Genomic DNA, 24,107 nt, shown 5'->3' on the forward strand with positions numbered 1-24,107 from the left:
GAGCCTTCCCCCGGCTACATCCGGCGCCAAAGTTAACCAGAAAGTCAGTACAAAAAGTCAACAATGTTTCCATGCTGCGGGGCCTGCACAGTGTATTGGATCAAACGCCAACGCTGGACGAAAAAAGTAGCTCCAGATGGGCTTAGTACATTATGAAAGATAAAAGGACTTATAAGTATATTTCTTGTTCTCAGCCAGAGTAGCAATATTCTTCGTTAGAAATTATTTCTTCACAATCTTCAAAAGCTCTTTCTTCCGACGGTTTTCGCGTTTTCGCCAGAGCTGCGCCCTGTTGTCCACTGTTCACGGACGCCGTAAAGCTCACCACATTAAAGAGTGCATAAAGTACGGATTTAATATTAAGCAGCAGTCCGACCGATCTCTGGGGCTCCATCCACAAGTAACGCTCGTTAAACAGCGCCGATGCTCTCGCCCAAACATCGTAACTTCCACTCAAGGTGCATCTAGGATTTTTCCTTTATGATACAAAACCACGGCAAATCGGCGCTGGCCAATGCGGAAAACATCCCATTTGGGTGTAACTTTCCCAGCTGGGTATAACGTGAAAATCATTCCGGGCTCGGACTGTAAAGCGGTGAATCGATAAATTTTGAACCAACCGGCCAACGGTGGAGCACTGGTCCAATCTCGGAATGTCGCAGAACGACGCACACGTGTAGCATAAACTTCTCGTACCATAACCGTAATACATGTTTGCGTTCACATGTTCACTCGAGTTTCGACCAAAACGTCCGGTAACAGATTCGCTGACCGAATGGAAGTGGCCCGAGGGCTAAGAAAACACACTACATCCATTTTCCCAAGGCATATCGCAGCGTTCACCGTCTGCGGGATGGCGAGCGCCTCTGTGGTGCTGTTGTTTTATTGTACGTTTTTAATTAAAAGCAATATTTTATTAAGTTTTTCTTTCACTCCCATACCTCCGTACCGATGCGGCACAAAGTTCTTCGTCCTGTTCTGGTCCGGTTCGGGGACATTTATTGGAACCGATCCATAGCATCATGTCCTTCCATCTGGTTTCGCTTTATGTTCTACACTCCGGTCACATTCCATCACTTTGTTTTCCCTTTTGTGTGTGTGTGTGTGTTTGTGTGGAAAATATGTTTTTCTCCCAAAGGTCCTGGACACTTTTTGTATCACTGCCTGGGCAAAAATGTTATGTTTGTCTTTTGGGTAAAAATAGTTTACTTGGTGAATGCAAGGAACTTGCGCTGAGCTGCCATTACCCAGGATTTTTCTGCTTTCGGTGCTGACGTTGACGCGCCAGCCCTAGGATGGGGCTAGGGAACTTGTTCCCACTTTTCTGTTCAACCACAACGTAAGCATTATTTGACAAGTATTGAATTTGACATTCGTAACACGGGTTGACCGTTGGTTCGAATGCAATTTGTGCTAAACAGCTGGAAATTAGTTGACATTTATTGGTGGCTTACACGTTAAACGAATTTCCCGCGCAAGGTTACAAAGTCGACAGTGTGGCGAAATATTTACCATCCACTTTTCGGTCATTACGTTCCTATTTTTGTTTTATTTGCATATCTGTGTATGATTCGTGTGCTGCGCCACTGTGCACCTGCAAATCCAAATCCTTCGGCACAACTTTTGCACAACCCGTTACCCTTCCTACCTTACCCGTGCACCTGTGTGGCAGGATCTGCAAGCGGCCGGGCATAATGTGTCCGCGGCAAACATCATCCAGCTGAAGGTAAGTTAGGCGCTTCCAGCCCTGCAGCGCTCGGTGTTTTGGGTTCATATATTGCTGGCGAGATGTGTGCTTCATCAGGGTTTGCCATTCCCGCACACTTACGCTACGGTACGGCTTGGCCTTCCTTCATCGGGACTTCTGGCATCTTTGCAAGGGACTGCCAGAATTCATAGCTCAATGTATTGGTATGCAAAGGGGGATAGAAAAAAAAATCTCTTTTGGTTTCCATCCATCCCATAGATGCATCTCTAACTCATCGATTTGTCCGCTGCTTTTGGACCGTGCATCCATGTGCCTTAAATGCGTTACTTCGCCGGCAATCACATCTAAACATTCCACCATCATTTGCTTTTCAATTTCATTTCGTCTGGGACCATTGTGGTAGGGTGTCGGTATGTTGGGGGTTATTTGTCTTTTCAATTTCATAAATTATATCTCCCAAGATGAAACATAGTCCACTGCTGCCATGCCGCGTTCTCCGCGCATCCTACCCACTGTTACAAACGACATTCATTTTTCATCCACCCTTCATCTGGTGCCATAGTATGGTCGCGTGTAATAGATACGTGGAGAAGATTCCGTTCTCGCATGTGTGTAGTAAGTTGAACCAAAAGCTTCGCATCGTACCACCTCCGATGGGCCCGGGATGGGTTAAATTTGACCAGCTTTCTAATCCCGCCCGTACTGGTGTGCTCGCCAATCTCCGTATCCTTTCGCCCGCTAGTGATCAGGGTGGTTTTTTGCATCTATTCTCCATCGCGAAAAATAAAATACACCTACTCCATGCATGCTGCATGTTGCTTCGTAGAACCGATCTTACATAAGTAGTAGTGCAACCGTGTGATAGTAGTGTAGCGTTGTTCTTGCATGCTCAAGTGGACACGCAACCTCGATGGCACTCGAGTCGCTCGTCCTCGACTACTCCGGTGTGAAGGGGTGCGCGTGGTACCGGAGGCCATGCGCCGTACCCAATCTCGGCGACATCCGAGATGAATGGTTGGACGGGTTAGATGGATGGTTTGCATCACTTCCAGCGCGATGCATGATAAGGGCAAGCGTACGGAACCGAAACCGAGCGTACGGTGACAGCGAGACGTATTTTGAGAGAGCAACAGAAGAAACACGGATAAGCTACCGGGTAAAAGGTAACGTAACCCAAGTGTGCCAGTAACACACACACAGGCTCTCAAAAAAAAAAGAAGAAACGTCTAAGGGAACAGTCAAGAAATGGGTTTTTGGTTGAAGCACACGTGCCCGCACGCTATCCACCGTCGAGTGGACGAATGACAGGTGACGCTCTTCTCAGAAGGGTAGAAGGCCACTACTGCCCATTGCTGCTACCACTTGGCCAGGTTGTAACTGCGTTGACATTTTGTCATCTTGAACAAATTGTACATCCGTCCTGTGCCAAGTGTGCTCTGCTCGGCACGAACGCCCGGCATGCCACAACCCTGCACTGCCGCTGTGATGAAAGATGCGCCCTCCTACCATCCAAAACCCATCAACCCGTCCACCGGTGAGCCACCGGTACGGTTGCGATGATGGTTTGTGGTTGCCATTGAGATCTTCTCGTACGGATGGTACTCTCACGCCACTAGAACCAGTCAAGAGGGCTTATGAGCTCGAGTGCCAACACGTTGGCGTTGTCCCTGCTACCAAACGGTTCGCTTTGGTTCGCTAATTTGATTCCGTGATTCGTTCCAGGGTGAACCTGGTGAGCCGGGACCACCGGGACCTCCCGGTCCCCCCGGTACGTCCGGAACGATTGGGTTGGACGGACGTCAAGGGCCGCCGGGTGATCCGGGACTGAAGGGAGATCCTGGTCCACCGGGCGAAAAGGGTCCTGTCGGTAATCCTGGAACAGCGGGTCTGCCTGGTGCAAAGGTAATGGCCGCTTAGCATAATACGGGTACTTTTTTGATGCATGTTTATTAATTTTCCGTCATTAACGTGATCTCGGCAGGGCGATCGGGGCGATAAGGGTGATCGAGGCCTAACGACACACTTCAAGGGTGATCAATTCCCAGCCGGCATCATTGAAGGTCCACCGGGACCTCCAGGACCTCCTGGTAAGTAAATGTACATGCAGAAACGAAAAACGATCTCCTATCTATTAATGGAATTTTTAACCAACAATATCTTCAAACATACTTAAACTTAAACTTAAACATTTGATTATCAGGACCACCGGGCGATAAGGGTGATCCGGGACCGGAAGGACCTCCAGGACCGCAGGGCGAAAAAGGACCACGAGGCAAACGAGGCAAACGAGTGAGTAACGAGCGTGTTTTATGCAATAAGTTGAACTATCCTTTCACAATCAAGACGTTGACAATGACCAAACAACATAAAAACCTCCGAAAGAATGTAAATAGCGATCACTACAGCACAATGTGTCACTTTAATGCCGCTTTCTTTAAAAAACAATTAATATGCATTCTTTCAATGTATCGCTTGCGTAAAACAGCCTGAGCACGTGGTACTAACAGTAGATTGATTGATAGTTAAAATAACGCATTTGTTTGTGTCAGTTTTTGCTTGTTTGTTGCATAATTTTACTTTCTCTCTCGTTTATAATTCGATTCGATATCTTTGGCTAACAAAATAAAAACCAACTTTCCAATCTGAACGCTCCGGACGTGCGTCAAAGCTATCATTCGTAACGCATCACCCAGGGAAAACAAACAACGGAAAAGTGAAACACACGCCAGCGCAGCGCTATCGCCAAATCTTTCCAAATCGCACATAAAACACGATGAAAGAGATAAATTTCGCCCGAAAAAGGGTTTGCTCGCTTGGTGCAAAGAATTTTTGTTTTTGAACCGTTCTCATTTGTGGTGAACAAAAAAATGGAACCCAGAATAAAAAACCCCCCCTGGAGCACGAAAACAAGAAAAAATAAGCCGACCACAAATGTATCGCATGGAACGCTTCTGACTCCAGCACGAACACGTGCAATCGTATGCGGAACGATTTTTGGTGCATGCTCTAGCATAAAAGCTTGTTGCAAAATAAAAATGAAGCGAAACGAACGCAAACGCTGCCGAAATAATCACGAGGCCCGGAGATCGGCCACGGGCAGCAGAACAAACAGGGCGGCTGTGCCGTGGAACGTCGTTGGTGCGATTTCACACGAGATTGTTGGCCGGTCGGTGCCGTGGAACCATCCCGTGCTGACAAATATTGCCTTGTCCGGTGGTGGTAAGGTTGGGCAATAAAAATTGTATTTAATTTAATTGGATTCCTTCCGCCATCAACCGTGCGGACGAGCAATGGTTTCGGGCCTTTTGTTTGGGGATGTTTGTAGCTGATGGGGTTTTTATTTTTCCTCCTTGGTACAGATGAGTTTGAAATGGGTGGAGCAATATACATCTTCGATTTTATTTTTCAACACAAACACGCATTTGTTTTGTGCGTTTCTTGTTTCTCCAATGATTTGAGTGACAGATATCATCTTCTGGCGTTTTTCGGTGGACCATTGCGTGGAGTTGAAATGTTTTGGAGTTTATCGGGGCTCCATCTCTAGCATCTGATACCCGACACCTTGCTTTGATCCATGAGTTCCTCGTCGTTTCTATGCGCATCCACTAATAACGAGATTCCACAAATCACCCTCATTCACTATCGTCTCACATACGCTCTTGTGCGGTTCAACGTTCATCAAACCCTTTCCATTCCTTTCGTTGTGCGAGAGTGCGTGAGTGTGTGCTTCTTTTTACCATGTTTATTAGAATCTCAGCTCATCAAAATGAAATCGAACGGATTTTCCCTGTTGCGCGCCTGGTAACAACATCAAAGGACCTTTCAATCAACACCATCCATCGTCGACAGCATCGTCGACATGCTTGCCACCCACTGTCCATTTTCTTTCGTCCGGGGCGCGACCATAAATTACATCGGAGTGCACGGTACATCATTAATGCATAACCATCACACGCTCGATCGATGGTTGTGCGTTTAATCAATGCGCTAGCTCCTTTCGATGGGTGACGGTCTGATTGCGAATGTATGGTGTCCGTCTTCCACATGTCATTATCCGATGTTTTGCTCGATAGATTAGAAAAGCTCATGCATCCAAATCAGCGCAACGAAACGCGTGTAAACGATCGTAATCAATGATGTGGTCGTTCCACGGTGAACAACCAGCGTTATAGAATGGATCCTTTTTCTGTAGCAAATGCGAAATGTTTCAATGGTAGAACCTATTAAGAATATAGTTTTTTTTTATGTATATAATTTTTTTTACTACCGTTAAAGCAAAGGCCAATGAATAAGGATATCCAGTCAGCATGTTTAAACAATTCTAACATCTTGATGTTGCACTTCGTCGGAATTCGAAAATTCAAGAACATCTGGTGAATTTCTAGACAATATTCCGGCAATTAAGGGAAATACTCATCTCCCTGCTAACCCTGCATACATTTAATGGCTGAACGTATTTCACCAAAATAATGTTCTCCGACTCGATACTCAGATACTCGATACTTGACTTTAAAATTTCAGTCAAGAGTTTTTAGCTGTCTACCAGTTAATTATAAACAAATAACTCCAATTTCCAGTTAAATTCAATTCCCAATAAAATTCCCAAAACAATTCTCAAAATCAAATTCTTGTAAAAAGAAAACTTTATTTTTGAATTTTGAGTTAAATTTCGAAGAAGGCCTGAAGTATAAGCTTGTGTCATTCACATGGTGTTCTTTGTATTCTTCATTTCTCAAGAAGATTTTGCTCAATAAATAACTCACATGGTTGTCCTCTACATCACCAAAACAACCTTTTCTTAGGGGGTATCTCCTCGTAATAGGATATTGTATCAAACTCAAAGTCATCGATTGATTTTTTTTTTCTAATAGATTAGTTTGCAAAAATATTGTCGATGAAATTGTTATTGTTATTAATGTTTTAATTTCACTCAAAGTATTCAATCCTACCAGTAGTCTGTTGTTTGTGGGCGAAGTAATATTTTTTAAAGGACACCGTTACCATTACCAACCAGTGATGTAATTAAACATAAATAAGTATTTAAATTAAACCGCTACACTAAGAAATCGATTAGCAAACAATTTCCATTCGATTCATTATCGCTGTTAACGATTATAATTTAACAGAATGTATAACAACGGTCAAATTTCTCTACACTATATTACACATAATCCGCTCCTTCCTAACGCAAAACATCTCTCGTCCTACCGCTAAATCCAACCCACGGCAGGCAGGCGAGCTGTTCACACGGCTCACTATGCTCGATGAACCATAAATGCAGGCTTGACCGAGTAGACCAAATGCCGGAATCGGAAAACAAAAGCCATTAAACTCGTTCGCGACACCGGTTTTGCTGTGTGTCGGAAATGGAATGTGCCTAGCACTACCTAAACGGCGGTGTGGTCTGACTGCCGGGAAAGTGGAAAAGTTTCGGTTTTGTTTCGTTAAAACAAATTTCATGCTCGTACGTGGCCCGTGCTGTGGGCGTCAAACACCAATAGTATGAAAGTTTTCACTTGCAATTTCCCGCCAGCGGTGTGTGTGTGTGTGTGTGTGTTTTTTTTTTTTGGTTTTGGGAAATTAGTACTTCCCCATTTGCCACCCTGCCCCGACCAATGCCAGCAATCGAATAATGCACAACCGTTTAATCTCCGTTCGTATCGGGTGCAACATTTAACCACCCATGCAACAATGCGCCTGATGAAGCACAAAGTGCATCGTGCGGCCACTGCAATGAGTGCAATTATGCTGCTCGATGGATTTGCCATTCAAATGAACGTCGAAAACGGAGGTTCGCTTGGGTGAGTTTATGAACGGTAAAATGTATTGTGCCTGGCTTGTTTCAAAGTAATGATTAAAAATCCACATACGCTTAACAATCAACCAAAATGGCCGTGGGAATCTATTGTAAAACTATGCGCGTTTGCAAGACAATTGTTTAAACATATCTTCGGAAACATTTCTATGCAATCACATTGTTTCGCGCAATGGTATTGTTGCCATCAAAATTGCACACCAATCAATTCAATCGAACACGGAAAAGGAAACAGGTGTGAGATTATGGTTATTTATTGACGAGTAGTTATTGGTTTGTTTAACATTATTAATTTTGCGGCTACAATACGTTACACGTCGCGCATTCAGCATTCATCATGCTGTATGGATTCGTTGCGCCTTTTTTTTGTGCTCATCACACCACAAAAGAGTAGTACCTGCACGAATTGGCTTATGGGTGTGATGTTTCGCCGTGTAGTGGGGGCTTAACGATAGTGATGCCATTATTTCAATGTGGATTTAATAAAATGACCCGTTGCGCTTTGTAATGGCGACCCGATGGGTGAGGAATGGATGCGTACGCGAATGAATGTCACCGGAGATAACGGCGCACACCGAATGGTGAAAGAGTAACACAAAAAGGCCACATACACACCCCCACTAGAGTATACTGCCGGAACAAATCCGCAAAACCACTAACGATTGGTAACCGCATCGGCCATAGCCGTAGTGACAGGCTCACTTTTCGATGCGTCACAACCCGGTGCTTCAATCCGCACCGCCAAATACTATCTATTACTGGAACATCATGCGAGCCACCGCTGCCACACATTCATACGGCACGTATGTCGCACCATTTGGAGGATTTATGTTATCAATAGTGTTTTACCAATTTTCGCTGCGGCGCTTCGATGCCGAAGCTAAGTGAATGCGAGTTTGGCCCAAAATACAAAAGCATAAATTACTGGCACAATATGGTCGGGTGTGGTGCATTGTCCGACCCGCGCGGAGTAGCATGTTCGCACCGACCCGAGGCACTTTTACGCACCGGTCATCGATTCGCTCGCACGCCATCGATAAATTTCCTGCGGCTATGATTTATTCAATTTTTCCCATTCATCCCATCCGACAAGCACGGGGAAGAACGCTGTGTACATCCCATATGCCGCGGAAGCATCGATGGGTTGTTGGCAAAAAAACAGGCATTTATCCATTTGTTACTGTATGCCGTGGTGGTTGCTGTCGGTTGGCGAACGGTATAGAATAACAACACTCCACATTTTCAACAACAATCCATCGGCGCAACCGAACGAACTCTCCGAAAACCGGGTGAAAGTGTTGACGGTGATGGTGGTTTTTACGTGCGTAGGACAGAAACGATGGTTTAATTTAACTCATCCTCCTCCTCCGACTCCGGTGGCCCAGGATTCCCACCATCGAAACAACGCTCATTAGGCGTGAAATCACGTAATTTGTGAAGTTGTGAAGCATTCAATTGCTACCTCAGTGCGTACCCACGTGACGTTACGTTCGCGTACGTGCCGGAGCGATCGATCGATCAAAATTTTCCGAAAATCGTCACTTATATCATTTCATTTCGCGCGAACTGGGTGTGTTTGTGTGCATGCACAGTTGTGCAATTTATGCGATCCGTTTTGCATGAATCAGTCAATCATAATTAAAACGAGCGGCAATCGAAATCGATGCGGCTCCATCCGCTTACACCCGAGCAAGGAATACACGGTGTAATTTCGCTCGTATTTTATCCGGATTTGCAGCGAAAAGAGTGATTGCACATGCAACTATGCAAATGGTCGAAATTTATTTGTGTGTGGGGTATTTTTTTTTCAACCCCTACATTATCCCTTCAGAGGAAAAACAATACTTTTCCAATGTTGAATTGCAGGAATAAAATTCAATGCAAAATTGCACCTTAAGGGGGTAGTACACTCTGACCGATGGAAGAAATTTTAGAACAAATTTGTGGTGTTCACTATAAATAACGATAAACTTAGGATAAGGGTAACTATAACATTACAAAAATGTTTTTAATATACTTATTCATAATTTTACTACATTAGGCAATTTCTTTGGTCGTTTTATCTGACTGTAATGTGATAAAAGACGGTCATAATAGAAGTCGCATAATTAACGTAAAACCGAAATTAAAAACATTATTTTGCAACTCAACAACTCTCAATTAAAGATCGAATAGAAGTGCCACTTAAGAAGAACAAGAAAACACTATAAAATAAAGTAAACCTAAATGACAAATTTATTCGATCGTGCAGAGTGTACAACCCCCTTCATTAAACTGAAAAATCAACATTAAACTTTACCAGAAATCAATTTTATTTTTGGCCATACGAACGCGTTATCCACTTTCCTTTCACGTTCAAATATTGACTCTAACGAGCGTGAATTATCTGTCCGGTTTCAGTGCAATATAATCGGCCGATGGCGATACGGGCAGGAAAGTGTACACTTTATTGATTGCCATTTCGATTGACTTAATAACAGCTTTGCTTTCAGCTTGCCCACAACTGAGCTAAAATGATTAAATTCGGGATTTTGCTTCCTTTTTCTGATGTTGGGTGTTTCTTGTATTGTGTTTTAATCGCTAGTAGCTTGTAGTGTAATGTTTTCCTATTTTAGGACACTCCTTTCCGTAGCACCTCCGTAGTGTAGTCCCAATCCCACTAGCTTCCCCTCCCCCCGTCACCTTACCGTCGCTTACACGCACCTGTTCTAACACACCGAGCAGCACACAGCAACCCGAATGTCCCTGTTCGGGATCGCACATGAACATGGGACGCGCACGTGGGACACACGAGAGTCGTTCGTCTTGTACGTCCCCTCCCAAACAACAGCAAAAAAGGTAAGTGTAGCACCACCGTAGAGGAACATGATTTCGTGTTCCGCTGGCACCTTCCTTGTGTACCCGACACGACGCACATGACTCGCCCAGCTCGCGCCCCACAGAGAGATAAATGTTGATGGTAGCAATTTCACGTCACCCAAAGAACAAACAGCACTTTAGCACCGGACGGGTGAGATGTCTTCGCAGAATGATTCTCCCGCCAGTCGCGCACGGGTTGCAGCCGGGAAAAAGACACATTCGATTAACGGCTGACAGCATCGCTGGGACGTGACGAGGGGGGCCGACGCGGTGGAGGCCATGAAATCATTCCAATGTTCCATGCAGCTGTACGCGATACACGATTTTGTCAGCGCCATGTCAGCGCTGTTTGGCTGTTGTCGCGCATGTTGTTGAAAGTTATTTTCGCCCCGAAATCCCGATTCCCGGTCGCGCTCCTCTGGGTCTGTTCGAGTCTGTTGTGAGTCGTGCGATTTTTTGGTACGATTCGAAAGTAAGCGCGATTGTGTGCGTGCGTAGATTAATTTCCAATCAACTTATATTGCTTGTTTTTGTCCTGCTTTATGAACAACACGCTCTATGTCTTAATTGTTGGTTGCTGTTTTGTTTAATGGAGTTTAACTCAACATGGTTTGTTATTTATAAATAGTAACGTTTAGATCTCTTTTCCATCTAAAGTAGAGTTGTGTAATATTACCGTAAAATTGATGTTGGCGCAAACGAATAAAAAATATAATTTAAATGTAGCAATCCCCTCTCAAAGTTTTCAAATCAGTCCCGAACAAAAGTGGCAAACGTATAAATCCTTTAGCACACGCATCCTTTCCCCAGCACCCCATTCGCCCAACCGTCGGTTGACAAGCGATTAAATTAATCTTTCACTTCCTTCCACGCTTTATTTATGGTTATTAGTGTTTACCTTAATGTGCAGTACTAAAAGCCTTTTAGTAGAACCATCTGATGTGGTTTCGTGTACGATTCGGTGTCACCCCCGTTGTTTGCCGTTTTTGTTCGCGTGCGCCTTTTTGTAACCTGGCTTGTAGTGTTGTTGATTTTTGCGAATGTGGTGACAGATCGCTCACACGACGGTTGGCGTAGGCTGACTTGATGAAGCGGTGTAGGTTGCGTGGCACTTTTGACTTTGGTGTGTGGTGTGTGGTGATGGTTTTAATATTTGCTTTCAGCACCGACAACCGATCCACACCGACGGTAGCGTTTTAACGATTCATAATGAGCTTCTCCAGCAGTGGCGCAATAACTTGTCCCGAAGTCATTCACCCGTAGTAATTTCGCCTACTTTCCCTATTCTTTCTCTACCACTTGCCACTTGCCTTACGCTGAAGGGCCCCGGAAAGGATGATGATTACGACGATGCGACACTGACACAGTTCCGTGGTCCGGTTGGACCTCCGGGCCCACCAGGACCACCGGGCCGCGATGGAACGCCCGGCCTGAAAGGTGATTCCGGCGAGGTGGGAGCGCCGGGTTCGTTGGGACCGCGCGGATTAGACGGCATGCCCGGGGAGCCAGGCATTGAGGGTCCACCCGGACTACCCGGCTATCAGGGACCTCCTGGCGAAAAGGGAGATCCTGGAGATATTGGACCACCGGGCCTTATGGGTCCGCCTGGATTACCGGGCCCACCCGGCTATCCCGGTGTAAAGGGCGATAAAGGTGATCGAGGAGATTCCGTAAGTAACGATCCCAACCGTACCAACCAACCATTGCCTGGGGCAAGGCTGTAATCGAGCTCGATGTTTCCCAGAAGTTCCGGAAGATGCGGCGGCGACAGGATCACGAGGGTATGGCCGACGAACCCTACCGGGATGTGGTGTATGGACCGCCGGGACCACCGGGACCTCCAGGCCCACTCGGTCATACGGGACCCCCAGGACCGCGTGGTTACGATGGCAAGAAGGGTGACCGGGGCGAGAAGGGACAGAAGGGCGAATATGGACCGATGGGTTTACCGGTATGTGACATCCAGATTCGAGGGATAACATCCAACAAACTAATGATTTGCCTTCTTTCCACTCAGGGTCCAATGGGTATGCGAGGTGATTCCGGTCCAGTGGGTCCCGTGGGTAAACCAGGACATCCGGTAAGTGATTCTTAATTTTAAGCTACAAAAATATCAGTAATCCAATATTAACATAGCAGGCAGCACATTTGTAAATGCTTTTATTTACAAATAAGTGTGAGTTTAACCGTAGCTTAAGTTGTATTTCTTTCTGTTCCTTCATTATCTCTTGAACAATTCTTCATTCTTCCGAGTCCGCTACTAATAACAGCCGTTCCATACATGCCACAAATTCGAACATCCCTTCATGGTCCTTTTTCACTTCTCTGTCTCTTCCTGCAGGTCTGGGAGTATTAATAAGGCTTTCTAATACGCTGACTTATCATAAAATGGAATCGGTTTGACATGTTACATTTGAAGCTTGGTTTAACAATGCAAAAACAATATGTTCCCGTGTTAATCATACCCTTAAACAGGATTATTTAACCGTACACGACAAATGCTGACGTACATAACGATGAGATTGAGGATGAGTGCAGCAGAAACTTTTTTAAGCGCTATAATTTCTAGCAAAGCTTCCCGTTTAATTGCTTTGAGAACAATACTTGTCTAACGAACGAAATACATATCGTTGGATATCAATTAGCTTCATATAACTTATAACGCCTAAATGCAACACCGTCTCAATTCAGGCAGGTACATTTTATTCAGTTCTCGAACCATCTCCTGTGTCAGGCGATATTCATCTCTATGCTCCAAAAAAAATTCTAACAAACAAAACTCTCAAAGTTAAGCCATAAAGCCACAACACAAGGGAGAAAAAAGAAAGCACCAGCACGCACTGCATCGCGTGGCTGTTACGTGGTCAAGGTTAAGAAAATCATTGTAGTATTTTTTATAAATGTTTACATAAGAACTGCAGTGTAAGTTGAAGCACTACACGTCGGATGTGGTAACAAAATGGCGTGGACTCGTGGAGGGCAACGAATCAAGTCCACACCGGCGGAACGGACCGGAAGCATTTAGAGGCATTTAGTTTACGTATACACCTTTCGCGCTGCTCCGATCCAGTTACTACACGAATTGTTGCCGATGTTGTTGGTAGTATATTGCAAATGAAATTTAAGTTGTCCAAGCTTCGTCCGTATCGTATCCCGTGTGTGAATAACGAGCCTCTTGCTTACGATTTGTACTATCTTCCGTTGCTCTCAAAAAACCGTGCTCTCGTACTTCTGGCGTGGCGTGTTTGCCGAAAATGTCAGTTTAAATTGAAAAATTGCCTTCCAAAACCAAACTGCACGTGCACGCACCTCTGAAGCGAAGCAACCAAATTCGTCCCTCTCTTGACATACCCACATACACACACGTAACACACATGAGCGAAACAGAACTTAAAACATACATATCTCCCATTCAAAGTTTAGCGGAAAAACGGAAACGAACGAAGAAGAAAAAATTAACACTATACGATATACATAGCAACTAGTCTGTCTTTTTACTCTCACACTTACCTTTACTAATGTTCTAAAAACCTACGAATGCAACATAACTAGCACAACTCTATCTCTCACACACGTACACACTTCCTCACATTTCGTGCACAAGATTCCATCCAAACACTGAAATACCTCCTCCGAAAACATATTCCCCGGCACCGGCACCCCCAAAACGGTCCCTCCCGGGTGCCGGTGTCTGCGTGACATCCCCGCTTTATCATTGCATATCCTCTTGGATGGGACAGCTGCAACAAGAACGTTGTTAAATATTACATTGCAAAAGCGTGTGCGGAAGATCTAAGAAACAAATTTAGACAAAGAGATAGCGAGACCTGCAGCAATGGCATGGCATGTCCGGCATGTTGAGAAAGCTCACCATATGTGTGTTTTTATTTTAATTTGCATTTAAATACGATAGTACGGCCGCATTTTCGGGGCAGCTGAGTAAACAACCGTCTGGAGGGTGAGAAAAAAGGGTAGAAATTCAGTAGATAGGATCAAATTGTAGTACCGAAAAGGGCAGACATCCATCAAAAGCGCAGGAATTTGAGAAGTAAGAAACTGGAAATACAAAAAAACTCATCCAGCACATAATCAATGTACCGTGTGACATCCGGACGACGTTGCCAATGACGTCTACGCTAGACCGTGTCACATTCACGTCTCCCACCAACCCTATGGGACCCTTCGTTCCGTTACCTTCCGTTTTCGAAAGGGAGGCATTACGTCAATCAATCTGTTCCGAAATCAGCTAACAAAGTGACATCCCGTACGAAATACTGGCGCTTAAAGCTTAAGGCTTTGAAAGCTGTCAAAAATCGTACCTTTCAAGAAAAAAAAGCCCCAACAGAAGCAATCGAATGGTGCCGGGTCGTGCTTCGCTTTAACCTGCTAAGATGGAGCCGCCTTGCGTGTGTCTTTCCCTATTTTCCACACATCACCAACGAGGACGAGCGAAGAACGCGGTAGACGTTACAGCAGTCATCAACGAACCGACACGATTTCGTTATCGATTGGCATTTGATTTTCATCTTCGACTCATGATCATTTGCTACACCTGTGCCACGGTTCAAATGGTAGTATCCGTATCCGGTGCCCTTATCCGTGACCCTTCTTCCATCCCAGCCACCCCATGGCACATGTGTGGTGGATGTGTTATTATCACTACCAGTGAGTCGGTGGTAAGATTTCGGCTTTCAGCAGGAATCTGAGCTGAAGGGTGGGACTAACATCCTCAAATTCACTTTCTCTCAATCGCCCAAGCACTGGAAACCCAGGAAGATGTGTTTCCAACGGATGAAAGGATAGTAAAAGAATACCATCGCATCGCTCCAAGGAAGATCCGATCTCTCGAACCGTGTCCGGGTGTGGGCTCTATGCAAGTCTGCAGCAAACCATTTGATTAAAGTTTAAAGGGCTTCTGCTACTGCACTCGTTCGTTACTGCACGGCTACCGTGCTTTTCGTCCCGCCGGTGACCGGAAGAAGGCACTCCCAAGGAACGAGCTGCAGTCGGCTAAAGTTTCTTATTGGAAAATCGCCACACATACGTTCAATATCTGAGTGTGTGTGTGTGTGTCTCTTAACGACAAACAAAAACATACACCAGAAGCGGCCAACCACTTTTCGATCAAGGGCCAATGCAGAATGCCAAAGCTTTCCCAGCCAGATTTCATTGAATTTTCCGCCATCCGTTCCTGGCTCCGGTATCGCTTCGATTTCCGCTCCCTTCCGGAAAAACAGGCACACACACACACACACCGTGTTTCGGGAATTGCTATCAGGGCTCCTAGAGCCAGTGAACTGAATTTGATGGTCGACATCACCCGGGCTGGTTCATCCTGCGCGCAGAAAGTCTGCGAACGGAACCGAACACGGAGGATGAGTCTCTCGGAAGCGGAAGCATCTTGTTGAAAACTAATAAATATTTGAAGCAACGTTTTGCCAGGTTTCACGTGCTGCGAGCGAGCCCGTGAAGCACGAACTTGGACGGTTTTAGTTGCGAAGTTGCTAAGCACCAAAACGAGCGAAGGTTTAATATTTAACGAACGCTGCCATCGGTTGGTGCAAAGCGGCATGCTTTCCGCGGATACGCTGGTCATTCTCTGGCCCGTCATCGACTGGCAGAGTGCTTAGCGATTTGAAGTGGAAAATTTCTAATGACATGCTGAAGAAGGCAAAAAAAACAGCTCCTTGCATAATCTGCGTCATGTATTTCTTAGTTCATTTGTCAATCCATCTAAAACTCGTAGGTCTCGGGAGTTTTATGGTCTGTATGGAATATATTCTCTTAATCTTCAATACCGTGCAAGCGTACAGATTGCTCGATGATGGTTGCAATAATACCGTGACCGAATTTTCTCCTTCGATTACCGCATTCTTGCAAACCTCTCCTCGAAAGCATCGCTTCCGTTAAATGGAGCATGGAGTTTCCCTTTTTTATATAGCATTTTTTTTTTCCTTTTCTCATCAAAAAAACCGGTTCATCGCCAATTCCAGACTCCAATAACGGGAGCGGCCGGGAAAATGTCAGATTGAATCGGTTCGGTCGCAAGGTGATACGCCCTTGGCCCGCGCCATGACACTCCCGAACGTTCGACCCCCAACGTGCGGGGTTTCGGTTGAAAAGTTGGCAAACATATGTTGGTAATAATTGGCTTCGATCCCGGTCAGTCGTAAATAATTGGCTACCCAGGGACAGGGCATTCGATGGCTCATTCTAAGCGCCCGTACTGTGGGTTGGGTGCGTGCCGACGAGCCTAGGCACCACCATGGATTGGACGCCATGTTTGTGGGACGCTGGAGTCTAGCCTTCGTGCAGATTGGTGCTGGAAAGAGTTTGATTTTTCGAGTGGCCCAACGTGAGCATGGAAAGGATAAAAATCACCCAGCAAGAAACATAGCCCGGAAACCAATCACATCCCCGGACAGCTAGTTTTGTGTGTTGCTAAAGCACTACCATATATGTATCGATGGGTCAGTTGTAAACGGGAAAATGTACGGTCATTGTGGAATTGTATAAAATAGTAATTAAGCTGTGGATAGTTTATCGGGTTGGGCAAATAGTGTTGCTGATGCCGATAAGATCGATCGACAAAAATGCACCGCGACTGTCGGAAAACCCGCCTGGAAATGCTGCTCCACCGACACCAGGTTTGGCGGGTGTATTTGTTTGTAAAGGGCAGTAAAAATAGAAAACCCCGTCAGAAAGGAACTTCATCAACTCCATACACACTTACACACACACGACACACTGTTTTCCACACAGGTAGCTAACGAATGGGGGAAGCAACCCAAAACACTCAACTGTCAAGAGCAAATGGAAATAATTTTTATAGTATACAAAACCCACTGTAAATAGCTGAAAGTATGAAGGAGCGCTAATAAGAGAGATAGGAAGGTACTCCAAAAATCAAGTTACTTTAGGTGCAACAAAAGGAGAGGTGCAAAGTGCAGCATGCAAAAGGTGGTGAAAACAATAACAAAAACCCACAAGTCCAAACCGATGCCAAACGAGTTAAGTGAAACGCGCAAGTAAATAGGTGAGCAAAATTTAAGGAAACAAACGAAGCAAAACCATGGTTATACATTAAGTTAATTAACAAACAATAAATAAACAATGGATAGCAGGTCTGGGAGGACGCAAATGTAACATCCATGCATGCATGTTGGTGTGTTGGCTACTTGTTTTCCTTCGTCTGTATTTTGTACTAAAGCAAACGAATAAAGTGCACGTGGGTTATGAAACTTTTCGACGAAAACCTTGCTTGTAACATCGAGTACTACGAATTTTCCTCGCGGTTCATTCTTCGTTACGTTTAGTTTAGCCTATTACGATCGATGTTTTGTTCGCTTATACAACAGAGTGTTGCTGCATATCTCAACATTACTCCTCACTCATACATTACCCTTTGCTGACAATGTTACATTTCACGAAAAACGCTTCAAGTTTCTGTGTGGGAAAATTCATCGAATTTGACATGAAAATTATGTAGTACGGCAACGGTACAAGACCTCTACCTAACCTGTGGTCCACTCCAACATGTGCCGCATCATCCATCTTTCCTCTAATTCAACACAACCATCCCAAAGCGTTCCATCCCATGCATAATGCATTTGAAACCAATTCCGACAGACTATAAATATTTAACGACATGCTCACCTGCACCCATACCGGTTGTTCTAAACGATATTGTGCTATGAAACAAGTGCATCCTCTACAACCATGTTACCCCATGGCAGCGTCAAACGGTGCTTCGCCCTGTGCTGTGCAAACTTTGATGCAAAGCGAATTACCAATCAACTTCAAATGTAACGAAATTCTCTTTACCCCTTAAGGGTTATCCTTTTGTCAATGGAATCCTTTTTTATTTGTTCCTTCTCCAACACTAACCATCATCACTTGTAAGAGATCAATTGAAAATCAAATTAAATGTACCTCACCCTTTCCTAGCTGCCAACCACCCAACTTCGATCCTCCAATACACACCAAGACCAACCACAATAGTCCTTCGATTGCGTTTACGATTGGAAAATCTTTGGGTTGGCTGTCTTCTTCACCACCCTTGGCCTGAAGTGTACCGCCTAATGTGAGTTCTTTACCGACTCACTTTAAAGAAGTCACTGTCCTCAAACGGCTGTTGAGGAAAATTGGAAACCCCTCACTGCGTTAAGCTCCCAGTGCGGAATGAAAGCAAGGGAATAATGGCTGAAATCAAACGGAGACAGTTTTCTCCGCTGGATGCCTGACAATATTTGCATCAATATTGCGCTCTACTTCACAGATCTTCGCGTGCGTTTGATTCATTTCCCATCGAATGCATTTTACTATCAAGGAACGGAAGCGCAATGAGCCCGTCATTTTATGGCCCATTCGTGGAGTTCGTGTAAAATCGACGTAATGCTGGGAGAAAAAGCTTTATCCATTTTGTACATTTAATCAAATGCTCGTGTACCGTAAGAGCAGCTGAAAGGCGCTTAGAATCTCGCAAGCAATCGAAACATTTCATTTTTTTCCCTGTGGTGGCTAGATGTTTTTCAGAAGGATGGAAATTATTTTGGGTAATCATCCGGTTCCAGTCCCGCGTGCCGTACCGTGATTATCCCTTGTAAATCCTCCATTTTTTGGTACCATCTTACACGGAAGCTGAGATGAAAATCCAATACTTCGCGGAAACGTTATTATCTGGCTGCTATTCGGCTGCTTGCCATCGTCGTGTAATACATTGGCTTCCAAAAAAGGTCTCCGTAATGAACTAGAGCGTGGATAGAAAATGAAAACATGACCCAATAGAAAATTTCAATTCACGATGTTTTATTAAAACACTGTTACAGAACCGTTTAAAAGTTTTTCACAAAACAAAAAAACACTCACAACCACAAATCGATTGGTGGCATCCCGAATGCTGCTTTTAAAATCATTTAAAGTTCAACTCACCGTAAGGTGAGCAAGGTGCTCCCAGCGACTAACGCCAAATCGTGCATTAAAATGGTGAAAAATACTACAATGGCAACACCAGTGTAATGAAAAAACCCGTTCCGTTCAACTACAACCCGCACTCCGAGTATCCACCCCTGCCCCCTCCAAACACACGAAACCGAAACGATTTCCATCCATTTGTACGTACTCGAGTACGTGGTCTGGTTGTGCCCGGAAAAGCGCGTTTAATTAGAATCGCACGCGGACCTGTAGCATCCTCTTGTCTACTGGTCGAGGGACCTGCTGACTGCAGGCAATCGATTCAAGGCAGTACGGTTTTCCGGGCTTCTGGGCTTCATCGTTCCTGCATCCCGCCATGCCCACGGCGTGCATTCGTGGCGTGCCGAGCTCATTCCACTAATTTTCCCCATCCCACTCACGCTCACCGAAAAGCTCGCTTTTTGCTAACTCATTTAATTGAAATTATATAATTAATGAAATGAAATGGAATTTTAAAGCACACAGCGCCACCCCACCCCATCCCGGCCAACGGCACGAGTATCCAACCCTATACACAAAATGTTGCCAATGCTAAAAATGGCTTCCCCAAACACATACCGAAACACCATCCACTTTCATCTCCGGGTGGTTCCCGTGCCGGAAAGCATATCGTTCGATTTTAGGCTTTTGGAAATGGTCCAGTTCAGTCGTTCGTGTTCGTGTGTTTGGATCCTTTTGGTATTTTTTTTTTTGTTGCCTCACATTTCATCTCCATTTCCGCTTTTCCCGAGTTCCGCACCCGCAAAGTTCGGTTGGCGATTCGAGGTTTTTGTGTTTAATCAACCGAACGGAAACGAACACGCTCTGGTGAATACTGCCGACGAGCACGGAGGATATCCTTTTCTTTGTAAAGTGTGAATGTACTACCCCTGTTGCCTGCCGAAACTACGCCAACACCAGCGGAAAAACGTTGTAATTAAAAGTGTAAACTTTTCTCCCGAGCTCATCTTCATCTTTACCTGTGCTTCCTGGAAGCTTCCTTCTCGTTGGCTGTTTGTTTCGAATCGGGTGCTTGATTGAATGGATCGTATTTATCTACGGGTTCGATTATTCGACACCCTGTGGCATAGTTACACAATGAACGGAAAAGGGATGCTGCATGAGTGCTGCAAGTGGATGGGATAGGTTTACATAGGAAAATGGAACTCCAGGCAGCATCTAGAAGATCCTTTCCATTCGACTGCAATCATCAAACTCATCATGGAAAATAATTAAAGGAAATCATTCAACAAAACGTGCAAGACGTTTCACACACAATAGGACACACCCTGTTTGGACGCTTCCATCCGTACGCAAGGACTTCATCAGACAAACCGTACCTAAAGCTTTACGACCGTCAAACACTAAATGATTGCAAGCTTCCGCAGGATATAGGTGGTGGAGTAGTGTGTACGCTAGTATGTATGTGTGTGTGTGTGCGACTGGTTCAGTGTGTGTGTGATAAGGAAGAATTCACTAACTTTAACCATTCACCTACCTGCCCGGTTGAGTTATAATATACTTCATTACTATTTTTTGTTCTATTTTCCGACACTTTCTTCCCCTTTTTTCCTTTGATTTACATGCCATCTCACGCCACTCTAGGGACCGCCGGGGCTGGACGGTATGAAGGGCGCACAGGGCGAAACCGGCAACAAGGGTGAACGAGGCGACCCGGGACTACCCGTAAATATGCTCAACTGTCTCAGTGACGTTTGCGAACGGATGATACCCGCCACCGAGCACGACCGGTCATAATCTGCACATGCACTGTTGGTAGTGCGACTTAGTCGGTCGTTCCGCATCCAACAGTTGCAACCCGGAGGCTTCATGCATCATGCATCATGAATTTTACCTATCTCTCTTTCGGCACGTTAGCACCACAGCACGGGGAAAGTAATTTAAATTAAATAAATTCACCTCCATCTCATCAGTGCCATCCGGACGCATAATTACACATTCAGCGCTCATCTCGCTCGCTCTGCCACTCGTCCATCAAAATCAGCCAAAGTGAATGGGCAAGTGGAATGAAAAACAGCTGGCAGCCATCCCGAAATTGTGCCATCTTGTTGCATGTACCCCCCGGTGGCGATGCTAAAGCCCCTCCCGAAAGCTAAAGCTCCCGATCACATCCTTACCGAAACGGTTCCCGGCTTGCTGTCGCCGTTCTTTGGTTCGGAGTTTCTTTACGACCCTTTTGGGTATGTGCCTGTAAGGAGGTTTCATTATAAAAGTTTTGTAAATAAACGCGCATAAAACAACCAACATACCGAGCGAATAAACACAAAAATAACAACAAACGAAACATCAAAACAAGGAATCACACTCCATCACATTCCATCCCGCCAGTCCCCGGATAAGTCGTCATGTGTCTCCCTGAAAGTTCGTTTGGAATTTAATGTCTTAATGTACTGCTTGTGTCTTGAGCGAGGGAATGGAATGTCGAGGTTGTTTTTATGATACACTGTCAACTCCAACGCAATGTAACGTTTTGGTTGGTTCAAACATTCAAGCATTCCTTTTATTTCTGTGTACGGTTTACAAACATCCTGCTGCATTTCGATTAATTTTCAAGCATGAAGAGTGAAGGAATCATTCCCCTGGTCTTTGCGCAATCCTCATAAGAGCGATATCAGGAATGGAGCGAAATAATTTCATTTATTCGTGATGACTTCTATTAAAACCATACATACATCTACATCATCCGGTGGGGAGCATCGCGTAATGCAAACGGGCACGACACTGCACGAACGAGGCAGGATCGTTGGTGACCCTGTTCTTTCCTCAGGGTACGGATGGCATTCCGGGGCAGGAGGGTCCTCGCGGCGAGAAGGGTGGCAAAGGAGATCCCGGTCCGATTGGGAAGCGTGGCCGCAAAGGAGATCGGGGTGATAAGGGCGATCAGGGCGTACCGGGACTGGATGCACCGTGTCCCTTAGGGATCGATGGATTACCACTGCCAGGATGTGGTTGGCGTGCACCGAAAGTGGTAAGCGTTGGGATGGGGTTGCTGCGCCCGTAACCAAAACAATGTCCACCTTTTTGGGGCGTAAAACAATTCTCCATTCTAATAATTTTGCTCATTCTATGTCTCTCTCTATAGTACCAGGAACCGATCTTACCATCACCACCGCACAAGGACTATCTGCCGGATGTGACCGGCACCGAGAACGAAAGTGAATACGTAGAGGAGGAGGACGATGGCGCGCCGGAAGCTGAGGACTACGAGGAGGAGTACGTTGAGAATGAAAACGGAAACTGATTTAACGGAGATGGGGTGACTTTTCCAATCGTGGTGAAAAATAGAGCAAACCCGGTTTAAAACGTGCCTTAAGCATCACTCAAATGAGGACAGCTGCTGTAGACGTAAGAATCCCAGTGTGTTGAAAATGTTTAATTTTACCAACAAACAATCGAAATTTCTCTGTCAATTGTCCTTTCCATGGCTTCATGTCGTTTTATTTGCCAATGTTCACTTTTTTCCACGCAAATTAATGTGGTTCCTCTTTAATGCCATTATTTGAACTGCGGTAATTAATTTATTCCCATTGCCCTGTGTGACCGTTTTGGGATCGAGCATTCCACAAAGCGTGGCCTGAGCTCAGGCACAAAACCGATACCGATGTTGCTAAAGGCCAATGTATGTAAATGAAACCGGCAAAACGATGAGCGATGAGAAGGATGGTAATGGAATTCCATCACCTTATTTCACTCCAACGCGAACATGAGCGAAACGTGTGCACGAAATGATAGATGTAAATTAATTTAAGCTACAACAATCCGTATCAGATTTTTATTTTCACGGCATAATTTATGTGCACACAGCGTGAGCCCGTGCATTCCCCCGGTGCGTACCGTGATTGCTCGCGCGTATGATTCATTTGCGTACGTGCGCTACATTATTGCAACGTGCCAACGGTTGACATTCGCCCATCAGTGATAAATAGTGAACGAGGTAGTTTAATCAGCTTTTCACTTTCCCTGCGATTGGGAAGGTAATTGTCGAAGCTTGTTTTATTTGCGTGTATTGCTCAGTACAATTTCGATTATCGCTTAAGTCGTCGGCAAACGCAACGGTTGATGCCGGTCCGTATCCACAATTTGGCGTTCGAGCAAATCGAAACGTTAAGGTTGTGTTGTGAGAAGCGATTTTCCTAGTAATGTAATGTAATTATGAAGACACATTATGTAAAAATAAAAATAAAAAACAGGTTAATGCTATTGCTACAATATTCACACCGTTTTTTAGTGGCATGAGTTGGAATTGTTTCTCTTTATAGCTTGAAATTTATATTGTTAACGTTATTATCTTAATCAATTTACATGTAAATCAACAATCACATGTAACGATGTAAACGGTTTTTGCATTCTTTTTTAAACACAGCAACACGAATTATGAAATCTTTCGTGGAAATGGAAAAGCGATTTATTTCCAAGGGATGAAATTTTTCCAAACCCTATTTAAACGCCTGCGAGGTATGCAATTTCAATACAGTAATTTCGTTCAATCCATTTAGTGATAGCAAACATGAATATCATCCTATTTTCACTGTTGATAAAAGTGAACGTAAAATTAGAACGTACCAGATAGATATCTTAACGTTTTCTTTGTATTATTTTTCTTTTTATTCACTTTTGGGATCAACTTTCCATGAATTTGTAGTGCGCATTGCATACATCTTAGGCGTATACGAAAAACATCGATTCGAAACTATCGTTCAATCATCGCTTCACATTCATTTTGTCCATTTTTGTTTCAAACTTTTTACAGTC

The 24,107-nt window shown here is 44.7% G+C and overlaps 1 protein-coding gene across 1 annotated transcript in view; it reads left to right on the plus strand.

Annotated features, from left to right (window-relative positions):
• Window positions 1–23,558, plus strand: part of LOC128303614 (collagen alpha chain CG42342-like) — an 84,384-nt gene extending 60,826 nt beyond the window's left edge. Inside the window, exons 8-16 of the mRNA XM_053040623.1 lie at window positions 3,431–3,610; window positions 3,690–3,795; window positions 3,909–3,997; window positions 11,705–12,052; window positions 12,127–12,333; window positions 12,400–12,462; window positions 20,940–21,020; window positions 22,123–22,323; window positions 22,438–23,558. Of these exons, the coding sequence (XP_052896583.1) occupies window positions 3,431–3,610; window positions 3,690–3,795; window positions 3,909–3,997; window positions 11,705–12,052; window positions 12,127–12,333; window positions 12,400–12,462; window positions 20,940–21,020; window positions 22,123–22,323; window positions 22,438–22,596 (1,434 nt within the window). The 3' untranslated portion in view covers window positions 22,597–23,558. The remainder of the gene's footprint in view (window positions 1–3,430; window positions 3,611–3,689; window positions 3,796–3,908; window positions 3,998–11,704; window positions 12,053–12,126; window positions 12,334–12,399; window positions 12,463–20,939; window positions 21,021–22,122; window positions 22,324–22,437) is intronic.
• Window positions 23,559–24,107: the final 549 nt, after the last annotated feature.

This window comes from Anopheles moucheti, chromosome 2 (assembly GCF_943734755.1).
Source record: "Anopheles moucheti chromosome 2, idAnoMoucSN_F20_07, whole genome shotgun sequence".
Taxonomy (NCBI): domain Eukaryota; kingdom Metazoa; phylum Arthropoda; class Insecta; order Diptera; family Culicidae; genus Anopheles; species Anopheles moucheti.